This window comes from Eptatretus burgeri, chromosome 3, assembly GCF_056783735.1.
Source record: "Eptatretus burgeri isolate ZD-2024b chromosome 3, Ebu_testis_v1, whole genome shotgun sequence".
Classification (NCBI taxonomy): domain Eukaryota; kingdom Metazoa; phylum Chordata; class Myxini; order Myxiniformes; family Myxinidae; genus Eptatretus; species Eptatretus burgeri.
In genome coordinates, this window is record NC_140963.1 from 118,453,587 (window position 1) to 118,469,034 (window position 15,448).

Consider the following 15,448-nt stretch of genomic DNA (forward strand, 5'->3'; position numbering starts at 1 on the left):
TATTTCCTGCCATTTGTTATCGTAATCTGTCAACGATCGGTAAGCTCCATCGGCATGCGCCTTGTGTCACCTGAGCAGGAATTCGTGCTACCGCCGTGCCCTGCTGGGAGCTGCTGTGACCAGCGCTTTGCGGCTGCAACAGCGCCTTCCCCGGGCATCATTCTCACGACAATTCCTGGCACAGGTATTTCGGTGAATACAGTTGGATAGCATGTCTTAGGCATTTTCGGTGTGCACACAGTACCAAATTTCCACAAAAAAAGGAACTTATACAGTTGAGGAATTCATTCCCGTTAGTCATTTTCCATTGCCATGGGAGTGTTACTAAGCCAGTCGCTGCAAAATACTTAAGGTAGTAACTTGACTAGTAGTGAGCGCCCTCTTGTGGTAGTCAGATTAGTAGGGGTTTTGTCATCTCTATCTCTGAGCTACAATGCTGAAAGAACAGCCTCCATGCATGGCAACCCCCAATCAAAACCATCACAGGCACACCAACTGATCCCTCGATATTTTGATTACACATCTCGCGATATTTTAAATTCCATCCATTGGGACCAGACTCTGTGCAGAGCGTTGGTGCTACAAAAGTAGACTCCTTAGCTATTGGACACAATCCTGGACGGGTCGCCACTTCCGACACAAAACCAGCATGCTGGCACTCATTTTGCCGACCTCGGAAGGATGACAGGCAGAGTCAACCCCACCTGGTATTAATTCAACAGCCGAGTGGGATTTAAACTCAGGATCCTAGGATCCCAAGAGCACCACCCTAACCATTAAGGCAACACCAAGCATATATTTTAAATTGCCACTCACAAATTAAGCTTTAATACTCTAACATCAAACTTGTGACAAAACACAAATGTTAAACGTTAATGTTATTACCTCCGCCACCAAAGGTGGAAGTCTGTCTGTTGGTTTGTGTGTAGGATATCTCAAAAAGTTGTGGACGGATTCAGATGAAATTTGGTGAGCAGGTTGAGTGTGTGACTATGAACTGATTCGATTTTGGTGAAGATCCGAATTCGGATGTGACTACTAGAATTTTTAAAGTGATTCTTCACCATTGAGAGACCGGGCTAAAGTAATATCGAGCACGATATCTCAAAAAGTTGTGCACGGATTCAGACCAAACTTTGTGGACATATTGGGTGTGTGACAAAGAAGAATTGATTCAATTCTGGTGAAGATCCAAATTTGGATCTGGATACGAGCTTTATTTAATTTTTGAAGTGATTCACCATTGAGAGATGGGGCTAAAAACCGATATATTTATTGGGCCTGATATTTTCTATTGGCTCAGGCTGAGTGCGGTGGAGGTATGCGCTCTACCGAATGCACTTCTAGTTACCTCTGCCAGAACAGTCAACTAGAATGTTGACTGAGGTTATGTTTTCACCCCTGTCTGTCTGTGAGCAAGATGTCTGAAAAAGTTTTGGACGGATTCTGATGAAACTTGGTGGACAGGTTGGTTGTGTGCAAAAGAATGTGATTTGTTTTTGGTGAAAATCTGGATACGAGAATTATTTATTTTTTATTTTAAAGTGATTCTTCACCACTGAGAGATGGGGCCAAGAACAATCAATAGCGTGGTATTTCAAAATGTTGTGGGCAAGTTATGGTCGGTAGATGAGTTAGGTGACGAGAACAAGCCGATTACATTTTGGTTTAGGTCTGGATGCAGCCCATCGGTGGGGTACAAAACGTAAACTGTTCTGTCTGGCAGAGATATGTGCTCTAGTGAATGTTGATATCTTTGCCAAGAGAATATTGAGCTGTTTCTCACAAAGGGAGTGTAGAGTTGGTCCGTGGGCCTGTGACAAATGTAGACTTTGATCAAAGATAAAATCGTTGTTCATTTTGGTGAGCATCCAGATAATCTCATTCACTTTGGTGAGCATACAGGTAACCTTGTGTCTGCTCTATGCTCTAATTATTTTGTACCTCCAGTGACATCATTAAACGATGTCGTATGTTATTTTGCATGACAATATGGCACCGACATGACGACTTGGACTCGTCGCAAATTTTGTGACTTGAGATTGTGGACTTGTTGACAATGACGATGAATGAATGAACACACTATCAAAATAAATGTATCTCATTGATGTGTTTATGACATTTTAATTCGATGTCTTGTGGGATGTTGATTTTATTTTATATATATATATATTTGTACCGAGCGTAGAAAAGGTATTAGTTATACACCGCCCAAAGTACCGCTGAGCTCCGAGCCTTCGATCTAGTGGAATAAAAGTAGATAAATTACAGAGAAAAACCAAGTCGAGCTTTTGTATCTTTCATTACTATACATGGATTATATATCCTTTAATTCAGTTGGCATGTATGCCGTACAGCGTACGTATGGAATTGTTATTGCTGCTGCTCGGTTCATCCCCATTGAGCTTCTTCCGTGTTTTTTTTTGTTTAGTTTTTAAAGTCTCCGTGTTTTCTGGCTCGTAATGGAATTAAAACAAACACAAACATAATGGTTTGAGCTTTGAGTGGAGGTTCTTACTATTACACTGTCGAGACTGAACGTCACTGTGTAGCTTGCTGTTACTCTGCGCATGCGTGCTTCACTTGGTAATTACCAAGATTAATAACACGCAAAAGACTGAGTCTGGTCACAGAGTTTTGTTACCAATTGTAACCATTACACCAAATTGTCTGCTCAACGAGTTTGAATTAAAACAAGCATCGTCATTTTTCTTTTTTTTCATGTCATTTATTTTACAGAGTACACATGCCCAAAAACTCATCAAGCTCGTATAAACAGCCAGCTCATGACTCGCGTAAACCTTTTGAGTATTAAAGGCTTCCACGCAACGAAGGTCTGCTTTGGTTTTGTGTCAAACTGGAGCGACAAAAATGTGACCCCTTTTTTTTTTTTTTTGGAGACATCTTTTTTTGCATTGAAGAATCGAGTGACAATAACTAAATAAATGACGTGACACTTGATTTGAGACGTGCCCTCAAGGATTTGAGACTTGGCTCAGGTGACTTTTTGGCATCTTGCGTTGGCCTGCTGTAGCTGGTCCGACACCACCAAAGTGTTTGTTTGTTGGGCGATTTGCATTCAGCCTTCATTGTAAATATCTTGTTCTCTTGAACCGTTCCAATTATTCTCTCCTTGCCTGTGGCATTGGCCGGGGGAGAGAAGAGTGGAAGGGGGAGGAGGTAACGTACCTGGCTCATCTTTCTAGAACCGGCTCACCAGGCCAATCATTCGACTGGTGAGAATTTGTAATTTGTTCCGGGTGCTGGCAAACACTCTCCTGCCCTTCATGACCGTGGGATGGATAATTATGTTCCGCTCTAAGTCTGGGAGGTCGGCGATTCACCCCGGCAGAGTCGTACCAAAGACTTTAAAAATGGTACCTGCTGCCTCCTTTCTTGAGGTTCAGCATTTTAAAAGGGTTGGACCACTGACAAACGAACATGGGTTGATAATACTATCACAGGCTTTGATGGGCCCAATGGCTTCCTCCTGCATCAAAGTTTCTTGAAAGGGAATCTCGTATTATTATTATTGTACCACATTTATTTAATTGGTGCTTAAAGTGACAATGTATTTCTAACAAAGGAAATGAAACAAAATTATTTCAAATCGATGTATTTTGTATCTTCCTGAGAGATCCTCCACCCAACCAATCACCCAGACCCCATTGCTGCCATCCCCTTCCCCCACCCCCATTTTATTTTTTTTGCTCAACAAGACCACAAGCTAACACCCAGGACCAATGGAGCTTTAATTGTTTTCCTGTCTCTGGGTCACTGCCAGGATTTTTCTTCACTGCGTTGCTAACCCAGCACTCGGTCCATTCCGATTCTCCTTCCCTCCTTGTTTGGCAAGATTTGGCACACGACTTCCTTGCGCAGCATCTGTTACTTAATATAAAGCAACCCATGCTGTAGCTGAATGCTTTAATTTTATCCGAATGTCCTTGTATTTGAGGAATTGTGCATGCTAGCTTATCAACGAGCCATGCTATCGAGGAAAACGCCATAATAATCATGGCACCTAATGAGCCCATATTGTGTTTGCAGGTGTTGATTGAAGACAGCGCACACTATCTGCTCTTTGCTCTCATCTTCCTCAACTCCAGACCTCTTTCCCGTATCCTTCCGCCGGAAAAGCAGACGCTTTGTTTTCAATCGTGCTCGCGATCAATTTTGCCGATTGTAAAACTCTATCACCCGGCACGTGCCGTTCAGCTGCCATTTAGATGTGTAAGGGCGCATGCCATCCCACAACTTGTGCTACATTTTCTTAAAAAAAATTTTTTTCCTGCCTTCTCACAAATTGCTTCTTGACCCCTTGAAGTCACTCTGCTTCCATTATGTTTATTTTCTCTGCTGCACAGTACCATGTATCTGCAGAAGATTTTGACGGTGAGTTGGCTGGGGTCATGGAATGTTTGCTGTTTCAAAGGAATGCAGTCCAACAAAACGGACATTTTGTTTTCATACTAAACGTCCTGGTGCTTGTCAGTGCTTCTGAGGAATGTTTAAATGACAACGTATGCGTTTTGTTGTTGTGGTTCCTTTTTTTTTTTTGCAATGTAGAATCAAGGGTCCACTTATTATCCAGGAGTGCAGTCCTTGCTTCTGCGTATTTCCTCAAACCAGCAACAGGTGCTGCGCCTGTGCGCCCTAGCCGAGACGTGTCTCATGCCCACCACGGTGTTCATGTGTTTCAGGTGCATTTGTATTATCAAAGTAAAGCATTGTCTGCTGTTGTGATTATTGTATTTGACTGTTTGGTACATCAACAATGAACATGTTCTTGTTGCAGTGGTCAGTGTAGCCTGTTCTTGCCCTTCTTTTACTACCGTTTCCTGACTCTGCGATATGCTTCCCGCCGCAACCCTTACTGTCGGTGAGTGGCCAAGTGGAGCAGAAGAGGAAAGGAGGCTTGCTTGGTTTGTGATGTCACAAAATGAAGCACCCACCTGTCCCAACCCCCTCCCACCCCAAACCAGAACGTATAAATCCCTGGTTCTAACGGGAATTTTGGTAACCAAACAATTTGACCGTCCATAATGTCTTCATAACCTCCCTTTGCCTCACCTCTCCCCAAGATACCTATTTTCTGAACTGAGGTTGATCGTGGAGCAAGCAACAGATCGGCCCGCATGCCCAGCCTTCGTCAAGAAAGTGTGCAGAAGCACGATCGGCTTCATTAGCCGTCTTGCACCTCCCGTAACACCGTGAGACGCCCGTACGCGACCGACCGTATTTATATGTACTGTACATAGGGATGTACAAGCATAAGTGGTTACCTGTTTAGTCCGTAGCTGCTTTCATTATTACCTGGGAATGTTTGATATGTCACCACCAGCATCTTGCACACCATCAACCTGAGTGAAACATGATGGCTCTGGAAATAATCTTTTGGCATCCCCAAACATGGGGGACAGTTTCTGGTGGTGTTATTGCCTGAAAATGATTAGAAAATATCAATTTGAGTGCACAATTAAAAAGTTACCCCCAAACGACACTGACACGTGATGCCGATGAGCGCCTTGGTCTTGATTGGCTGACACTAGCCATTAAAAAAAATAACCTGTGCAAAATCTTTTCCACTTGTTGGCATGTTTACCCTGCATGCTTGCAATTCCAGGATGGTCAGTGGTTCAGTGGGTGTCACATTGACTTGTTTTGTGGATGTTCAAATGAGTTTGTTTTGTATTGAGAATCGAATTAAAACCAACTTAACCGGATACGTACTCTCGTTCTACATTTTCAATCAGACTACTTATTTATTTGTTTGTTTTTTTTAACTGCACATTTGAACCGTTTGTAAGGCGAGTCGATCAGGAAAAATGATAAGCGTAATGATACATGACATTAGTATTTTAGATCAAAAGCTGACGACTTTGTGATCGTTTTCTCCAGATGACAATTTATCAAAGGCAGTCTTTAAAGGTAGGTTGCAAATTACTCGGATGAGGTTACTAACTGATCCAAGTGACGTATAATTGACTGCAATTATGTTTCTAGCTTGCATAAAACTTCTGCATTGTAAATGGTCAACACCAGTTCAAACTTACTGAAATATAGTAACAATGGAGTCTGAGAGAATCAATACCACACTCCATTGGCATGTCATCCCTGGCAATTGAATTTGTTTGATTTGGCCACAATCGGTTTCAGTTATTGTCAAAAGCAGGGGGGGGGGATTAGGAAAAGTTTGTCATGGAAACACTTCAAGGTAGTTTCTTTGCCAGCTTAGTTATAATCCTGTGTGTGTACACTTATGTGGTGCAGTAATCATTGTACTCGTCAGCTGAATAACTTGTACAAAGACAATCATGGAAACAAGATCATTTGAGATCAAGACTATCCCGGCAAAGTTTCTTACAAGTAAACACGTCACCTGTGTGTCCAGCATAAGTTGGTTTATTTATTTTATTCGAATTGGTGCAAGCGTTTTAGTTAACATGATTCAGGATCCATTTGCTGTTGGCCTCACCATGTTGATTTTGCAAAACAGTACAGGAATCAGAGAGGGCGAAAATGATGAGAGTGGTAAGAGTATTAATGAACTGTGGGAAAATGGAAACCATGGAAGAAGATATTTAATGGGAATAGAAAATAATGGATTGCATCTTTCAGCACATATGAAGGATTGCATACACAATACACATGTTTTCAGTGACAGTACTTGTTCGCACTGTCCATTCCAATTCTCATTCCTAACTTTTTGGCATCTAACTTGCCTGGAAAACATTAGTCTGAGTTGTCTTTCCTGGGTTTGAATCCCAACCCAGCTATCGACTGCTACCCTTGTTTTTCATGCAGGATGAGGGATGAATATATGCCCCCCCTCCCCCTCGGATGGACGTTAAACTGGGTGTCACACCTGCTATCATTGTTTGTGGATGCTAAATATCCCACTGTGCACTTTTGCTGGGATCCTCAAATTCCGACCCCAACTGCTGAGAAGGCAATGGCAAACGACCCAGTGTCTGCAAAACAGCCAAGGATCTGCCTTCAGGCAAAGCACACAAACTATCTTCTTAAACTCTTTTCCACTTAGTTATCTTTTTTAATCCTCTACTCTTGATGGTGTGTACATCTGGCATGGATGGTTTGTTCCACTAGTTCCAAATTTCTCCATTCTGTCACCATCTTTCTTCTCAAAAAAAGCATTAAGTAGGGCTCAACATTAACAGGTATGTGGGTCATCTAATTTTTAGCGATGCCACATGTACATTCCACATGTAACAGGGACGAAAATTAAGCATACCAGAAGGCACCTGAAAATATTTAGCAGGCCATTGGTCTGGTGAATTAAACTTTTAATTTTTTTTAATGGCCTTATAAATTATCACAATCCATGTGCCACCCCCTCCCCCAGAGTAGAGTGCACCAAAATAAGGCCAGTCCGATTAATATAAATTAGAGGAATGACACTGGAGATTTGAGCAGAAAGCCAAGCGTGTTACAGGACAAGTTCAGTGTGCCCTTGTGTTTGACCAGCACGTCAGTGAGTTCGACTCGTGCCTCCACCAGTAAATTCCAGTGTTCCAGTGGCTTGAATCTAAATAAATTCCAGTGGTTTGAATATGACGCAGAGAATAAAATGTTCTGTTGCATATACCCAGCACTATCAGATAAATTGGGGGGGGGGGGGCTTGACTGGGCCAATTGACTTCAGGAGAAACAATTTGCAAATGCATAATGACTCCAAATATCACCATTTGTTTGATCAGTGGAGGGCTATGTTTCTCGAAGGGATGAAGCTCAATTGAAAATAAATATCACTGTTCTTTAATAAATGAACATCGTCACGAAACAAAGGGTGGTTCATGTGTTTGAACCTTTCAATGATCAGTATATCTTTTCTTTTTTTTTGAACTTGAATATCATAGTTTGTTTTCTTTTTGATTTACGATAAATAAATAATAAAAAAGAAGCCTTGGGGCACCCGAAAAGAGTTGTTGGAGTCCTGCATCAAATATAATCTTCCTTTTGGGCAGAGATCAAGACAACTTATAAAACAGACCCATTAGGCTTTACACAATGGGCACATGTTCGGTGCAGTCCTCATCTTGCAAATTGTTGCCACTGCTAGTATAGAGGGACGAGTTCAGACCAGAACCAGCTCAAGATGAGTGAGCCGACTTGGAGATTTTGTACTGTTTATCATCAGTACAGATGAGGGATAAGCATCCTGCAACACCTGGAGCTGTAAACGAGTCCCACATTGACGACACATGATGGCAATGTTAATGTTATGTCCAGTCACCAGACATCACCTTGAGATGGATCAGATTTATTTGAATTCCAAATTGGCTAAATAATCCCATTAGCTCACATCCTCCAAACAGGTATTTTGTCAAACTGACACAGCAAAGATGTCACCGTTTTCAAAACAAAACAAAAATCAGTCTGAAAGGAAGGCTTTTATTGAGCACAGCACTTTACAAACAAGCATTCAGAGCCAGGTGATGACGTGCAGACATAGTTGCGTATTCACACAGACTCCTGTACTGGGGGTTCATAACCTTCGGCACGCTCCACTTTGGCACCCGTTCCATCAGTCTTCGTGGTTTGACCATTCCCTTCACTGTGCAGCTCCATCAGCTTGCTCACTAGGGAGGATTCAGACACAAAGAATTTGTTCGTGATCTCAAAATGACGTGGTCCATTACAAATCCGCATTCACATCGGGGAAAGAAACCAGCGGAGACAGGAATGTCCGTCAAAACGTGCAAGCAGAACACACTTGGAATGGGGGATTGTGCCAACATCACCCATTTCCCAATCAATCAACTTACAGTCAAGTTTGGGCTTTTTCAGCATCTTCACCTTCCTCACGTACACGTCATGCAGTGGAAATATGGATTGGCAAGCCTTCTCTATGTCTTTTCCAATGCTGTCTGGAATACTGTGATGGAACGAAGCAATTGGTTAAATAAAAACAATGACACAAGGTGCATCGTCTTAAAAGTCACACTTGGTAATATCGGCGTGCACTCCATAATCCCCTCTTTAAGAAGCATGTTCTAGCCATTGCTTATTTACACTCGTAATAACACTTGAGCAGCACTCCCTGAAGAATCAAATCTGCAGCCATCACTTATATGGGTTAAACCTTGGTTTACGACAAAGGTTATCCTATGTGAACTTACAAGGCAATATCAATATATCACAATGTGTGAAATTGTTTGGCTAACCCAGTCCAACGCCACTTACAGCTTGTTGACAACCTCCTTGAGATCGTTGGTTTGGACCTCACGCGTCATTATATCCACCATTCGGCGGCGGATTGACCGAACCTGCACAAAACACAGTTAACCAGGTAATGGGGACATTTTCCAGTCACCTGCAAATCATATCCCAAGCAGAAAGCATCCCCAAATGCACGGCCTGTCCACGTCTGCTTTGTACTCAAAACAAACTTGACAAAAACAGCTAAAAATAAATAAATAAAAACGAAATCTTTGTGTGTTAGTAAAGGTTGGTTAAAAATTTGACACGAGCTGAAAAGGTAAATTTGAAAACATCTCAAAATGCAAGGGGACAAAAGAAAAAGAACACGGAAGCGATTACAAAAGCCGGCCGTCCCTCAATGTGCATCAATGGACAGACTAATTACGGCTATTTGTACTTACTAGGACTTTGACCCAACTATTAATTAGTTTCCTCCATTCTCATAACAAAGGTCATTGGAAATTTAATGACAAACCTTAAATGGTAAAAAAATGCCTTTGACATGCGATTGTAAAAACCCTGTCTCTCACTGTCCAGGCCTACGGGGCTTACAAACCAATCACAGATAAATGTAATTTGATAAGACACGAGCAATGAACGAAGGCATGGTTTGATCAGGTGGATTGAATCGGATGAACAAAATCCAAAACTCTGTCTCCCATTTCACACATCAGAATCCTCCAGAGAAACCCTTCACAAAAAATACCCCCGACACGTCATACTGTTACGAATCTGGAAGCCATTTGCACACAAACAGACAGCAGTCCCTAAGCTTAGTTATTTCAACAAGTATGTGTATAGTTAGATTCCTCCCTATATCTAAAGGGAATTACATGTGTGCGCTGCGAAGTTTCTTTCTAGTGAGATTTTTGCAATACCCAACGCCAACAAATCAATCCTTCACTTCTTCGCACCAGACGCCATTACCCACGTGCGTTGGCGGAGCTTTCCTCTCCTCAGAACACCGACTCCACCCAGGAAAGGAGGGGGTTCCCCCCTGTCCAATCACGGATGGCCAGCACATCATCCCACGAAACCCTGTCCAATCAGGGCAAAGATTACCTCAGAGCTCTGACTCCACCACAGAAAGGCAGGGTTTTCCCCCTGTCCAACCAGAGGGGGACAGATATCACCACACGAAACCCTGTCCAATCAGAGCAGATTACCTCAGAGGACCGATGACCCCACCCCAACCGGGGGGAGGGATAAGAATCGTCGGGCTTCCCTTAGTGTTCGCTGGAGTTGGGAGAAGAAGAAAGGGGTTGCCAATGCTCTTGGTGTGCGTCGTTGGTGGTCGTCGTTGCCGTCTCAAGCTGGTCCTCTGACTATTCCACAGCCGTCAACTTCCATCTCAATTTGTCGAGCAATAACCCGGAATGCGAGCTGGGAATCTCCGCTGGACCTCTGTGAGGAGCGACCCTGGCCCCCGCATGGACCCCGCTATACCGTGTCTGGGCTCGCCGACGACCCCGAGTTTCACACCTGTAGTCGCGGGCCAAACCGCATGACACAGCCACGTACCGACCAAACTGACCTCCAGCCTGTCTATCCCCTTGGCTGCGAGGGTCGAAATAAAGATAATCTGGGTCCATTTTATTTTGGTGTGTGTGTGTCTGTGGTGGCGCCGTCCTACAAGTAGAAATTGTACAAGTGCTTTTGCCCACTGTACATTGCCTGCATATTCATGATAACTCTGCTCTGCCTCTCCCTCCCTATTATAAATAAACCCCCGTTAAATGTACCAGCTCGTTGCCTGTCGCTTCTATCATTGACTCAGCACGGTGCAGGCTTGAGAAATAGTGAGGCCGTTTGTGCTGTAAATTGTCATTTGGACCGGCACAGCTTTGGTAATTTCCGCTCGGTTACGCCGGACCCGAGTCGGTAACAGCGACTCGGTTCGGACAAAGCCGGCCGATGGTGTGGCTTCCCCGATAGTTAGATGGCGTGAGTACTTTGGTAAATTGGAATAGACAAGTGGACCCTACCTCACGCAGTCAAAATATTGGCGACCACAGTCCTTCAAGCGACCCGTCGACTCCAGAGATCCCTGGGGTGACGACCTTTCAATTCTGGTGTTCGGTGGGAGACGGCCCGACTGCTCCATCTAGCGGTCGTCCTCGCCACCGAACCCGGCACCACAACAATACAACGCCAAATTAGAGGGGGGGGCACTCGGTAGAGTGCAAAACCTCCGCCGCCAATACTGCTCGGTCACTTAAGTGAACCTGATATCCTATTCATTCAATTTGACGTCAACAGTGCTCACAGAGTTTTAGTTTGCAACTTTCCCTTTTAACTTTTACATACTCAAGGAATCTAGTTATGACGAATGAATTGAGACAGAAATTGATTTTAGGTGGGTATATCCACCTGAAGTTCCAAAATCAGCCGCAATTATAATTTTGGCATGTTTTTTGTTGGAAATCACTAACATGTAGAAATGCAAAAAAAAAAAAAAAAAAATCGAAATTTTGTTGAAAAAAAAGTTGCAAAATTGTGTTTTTTTCTTTTTTTCTCGAACAATTTTTTTTTGGTTGGAAATCACTTAAAACATGCAGAAATGCAAAAACAAAAATTCAAATATTTTTTCAAAATGGCCGCCGTAGCAGCCATATTGGACTTTGGACCAAGTCCAAAATCTAATGGCATGATCCTTGGACCATACCTAATCCCCCCACCAAGTTCCGTCGAAATCCGTCAAGGAGATTTTCCGTAATACTGTTCACAAACAAACAGACAGGGGTGAAAACAGTAACCTCCGTCCATCTTCGATGGCGGAGGTTAACTAAGGTAAACGTCCAACCTTCGGAGCGTAGATTAAAGTACCTGCTGGTGTTGGGCGTAACAGGTCTTTCGGATTTGGTTGGGACGCTTCTTGGTAAAGCCAATGCTGAACAGTCGAAGGAGGTAACCATCGGTGGTCTTCACATCCACATGGGCCTCGATTAGAGTCTGCGAATAAAGACGGAGCAGCAACTTCGATCTCTCGCTCATAAACACCACCAAGAATTTCATATAAATAATTTACAATTTGATCATACCACGGTTTGAGTTGCTTGGCGTCTACAATAAACAGATCATGTGACTTTACCTGCCACTTCTTAACCATCGAGCAAAGTTTGTCACGTGTGAGGTCCATGCCATGGAAGTTGGTGAGACAGTTCTTGCCTTGCACATCCTCCACGATGAGGCGGAACTTACGGAAGGTCAGCTCGTCATTCTGGAGGTCCGCCAAAGACACCTCAAAGACACGGCCTTTCAGACTGTCTGATGCTATGCCTGTTCACAAATACAAAGATATAAAAGTGCAATTTAGCTCGGTCAATCATCCATCCAGAGACCATACTCTGTGCAGAGTGGTGGTGCTGTCTCAGCAGTCTCCTTGGCTATTGGGCACAATCCTGGACGGGTCGCCACTCCGACACAGGATACCAGCATGCCGGCACTCGTTTTGCCGACCTCAGGACGGCAGGCAATCATCGGTCACCACACGTGTGGAATCTATCTGAATGGAATTTTATACTGCCACACAACGTTTTCTCTTTCCACCCGAATTTCCCATTCATGTGTTAAAGCAAATGTGTTTGAAAATAAAGGGTGACAAATTTCATATCACTTTCCAAAAACATACACAGCATATTGCACTTGCAACAACTTTTGCACACATCTTCAACACAAACAAGATGCATAAAAAAAACTTAAATATATTACAAACAAAAATCAAAAGTGAAGCTGCAACTACTGCTGTTGCGACTACTACCACTACTACGGCAGAACTCATTTGCACATTGTGGGGTCGGCCAGGGAACCTTATTGGCCAAAGTGGTTACGCAACGCTCTTAGTTACAGGTTGCAATGTTTCCTTTCTTCCTCTCTCTCTTCCGTCCTTTCCCTTGTTCAGTGCGTCAAAGAATTGCACCACTGTCCGATCAATGCACAGCCCGTCACCTTGCTCTCCCATGAGCCTTCCTCGATCTCTGAGTACAGAGAGAACTTTCACAGACTGGTTGCCCAGACCCCGATGGCAATTCCAGCAGCAATTTGCAATTTGTTCAGGGTATTGGTGATGATTACCTTCGCAAACTTCGTTTGACGAAGGTATTGTATTGACCCCTGTGTATTTATTTATTGGTAAATATGTGTGCGGACAACATTGCGCAAAAAATGCTGGACCGATTTGCATGAAATTTTCAGAGATGATGTGCAGTTACTCAAGGACGCCAGGCGAAGCTTTTGGGAGCGATCGGATCAAAGGTCAAGGTCACAAAAAGGTCAAAATCGTTTTTTTTGCGATTAAAGTGTCAATTTTGTTCCGATTTACATCAAATCAAGTCCAAAATGTTCAGTATTCAAATCCCGATCCACTGATATAGCGTATGGTATAGTGTTTGCAACCCCAGTTAGTCTGTGGAAGTCAAAGGTCAAGGGGGTCACGAAAATGGAGTTTTTGATTGGGAAGCGTTGTGGACAACATTACACAAAAACCACTTCGCAGATTGTCATGAAATGTTGTGGATGTGTTTGGCATCACGAGAGGACAAATCGATTAGATTTTGGGAGCGATCGGATCAAAGGTTAAGGTTAAGGTCACAAACAGGTCAAAATCGTTTTTTCGCGATTAAATTGTCAATTTTGTTTTGATTTACAGCAAATTAACTCCAAAATGTTCAAAATTAAATTCCCCATCCTCTAATATGACACATGGTATAGTACTTTTGTCACCCAAGGCAGCGGTTGGGGGTCAAAGGTCAAGGGGGGGTCACACAAATTCACATTTATATCGGAAAGCGTTGTGGACAACTTAACGCAAAAAAAAAAAAAAAAAAAAAAAACGCAGAGAGGCTTTAATTGTTTTGGATTTGTTTGGCATCATGAAAGGACAAATCCATTAGATTTTGGGAGCGATCGGATCAAAGGTCAAGGTCATGATGAAAACGGTTAATATGTTTCCGATTTACATCAAATTAACTCCAAATTGTTCAGTGTTCAATTCCCCATCTTCTGAAATGACACAAAGTATAGTACTATTGTCACCCTAGGTAGCGGTTGTGGGTCAAAGGTCATGGGGGTCACGAAATGCATATTTGTATTGAGATGCGTTGTGGACAACTTAATACAAAGGTAACTAGTGGCTGCGGCGAAGGTATGCGCTCTACGAGTGCCCGTTCTAGTTTGTTTATTTTTCATGAAAGACAGTCGGGTGGAGGTCTTTAATGTCCACCAGCTCATGTTTGCAGACGGGACACTCGGTTCAACGTCCATCTGAGGGAAGATGCACTGTGTGATGCAACGCCCGACCTACAAAAGACAGTTTACAGTCGTGACGGGAATCTAACTGACACCAGCCAGCTTAAATGTAAGTGTACCACATCAGCATCATCCTCTCAGACAAAGTTGTGAATGACTGCTCAACTACAAACACCTCCGAGCAACATTGTCGAAGACATATAAATGTAATCTTCCAATTGTATAGTGCAGCAAAAATTGCATTCCAAGGAGGTACTTGAACGTGGAATCCTTCCTTACAGTGTGTGGGCACATACCGCCCCAGCCCCCCCCCCGCCCCCCAAATACATGTGCACTACATACGTGTGCCCTGCGACCGAGTCACCAGGGTCTTGCCAATCTGACGATTGTTGAACATGGATGGCGCTTTCACATCATACCAATCCTTCTTTGAAAACGGATCCACACTATGGGAAAGAGGAGGATGTAAGAAACGAATAAAATAAAACTTTTATAAACTTAAAAAGCGTTTATTGTCTTTTAAAGCACGTGGACCCGCGACAAACGGCCCACAGAATCTCGGGAGTCCTTCCTGGCCTGGAAGCCATTTTCAGCGTAGTTTACAACTCAAGCTTGCAGCGCGACACGGAAAACGGAATCATTCCACTGGTAATGATAAACAAAGCGACTTTTACTTTTAATTCGATGGCAAATCCAGTCGCCATAAAAATTAATTAATTAATTTTATTTTATTCATATTAACCTGCGATAGGCCTCAAGGCGCTAGTCGAGCAAGCACGCTGCGCCTCACTTGCATCAACTAATTCATCATCACTAACAAAGCACGAAATGAAATCGAACATCATATCGAACGTTTCACTCCCTTTTACTCTCCGCAATTGAATTGCCACTTACATTTTCTTCTTGGCGCCCTTTTTGCCGCCTTTACTGAGGCGTTTGTTCTTTCCCACCGCCATGACGCCGTAAAAGAGAGAGA

The 15,448-nt window shown here is 43.2% G+C and overlaps 2 protein-coding genes across 4 annotated transcripts in view; one reads left to right on the plus strand and one right to left on the minus strand.

Annotated features, from left to right (window-relative positions):
• The window catches only part of TMEM33 (transmembrane protein 33), a 34,365-nt gene extending 28,639 nt beyond the window's left edge, over positions 1-5,726 (plus strand). For all 3 annotated transcript variants that reach the window (XM_085875293.1, XM_085875294.1, XM_085875295.1), the window contains 6 exons: positions 79-184; positions 4,051-4,120; positions 4,328-4,395; positions 4,570-4,703; positions 4,799-4,882; positions 5,085-5,726. In XM_085875293.1, the coding sequence (XP_085731419.1) occupies positions 79-184; positions 4,051-4,120; positions 4,328-4,395; positions 4,570-4,703; positions 4,799-4,882; positions 5,085-5,217 (595 nt within the window). In that variant the 3' untranslated portion in view covers positions 5,218-5,726. The remainder of the gene's footprint in view (positions 1-78; positions 185-4,050; positions 4,121-4,327; positions 4,396-4,569; positions 4,704-4,798; positions 4,883-5,084) is intronic.
• Positions 5,727-8,395: 2,669 nt separating this feature from the next.
• RPS3A (ribosomal protein S3A) overlaps positions 8,396-15,448 on the minus strand; it is a 7,121-nt gene continuing 68 nt past the window's right edge. Inside the window, exons 1-7 of the mRNA XM_085875292.1 lie at positions 15,367-15,448; positions 14,815-14,918; positions 12,317-12,504; positions 12,052-12,177; positions 9,208-9,290; positions 8,790-8,899; positions 8,396-8,603 (exon numbers count right to left, since the gene is read on the minus strand). The exon at positions 15,367-15,448 is cut by the window's right edge and continues 68 nt beyond it. Coding sequence (XP_085731418.1) covers positions 8,485-8,603; positions 8,790-8,899; positions 9,208-9,290; positions 12,052-12,177; positions 12,317-12,504; positions 14,815-14,918; positions 15,367-15,428 — 792 coding nt within the window. The 5' untranslated portion in view covers positions 15,429-15,448 and the 3' untranslated portion in view covers positions 8,396-8,484. The remainder of the gene's footprint in view (positions 8,604-8,789; positions 8,900-9,207; positions 9,291-12,051; positions 12,178-12,316; positions 12,505-14,814; positions 14,919-15,366) is intronic.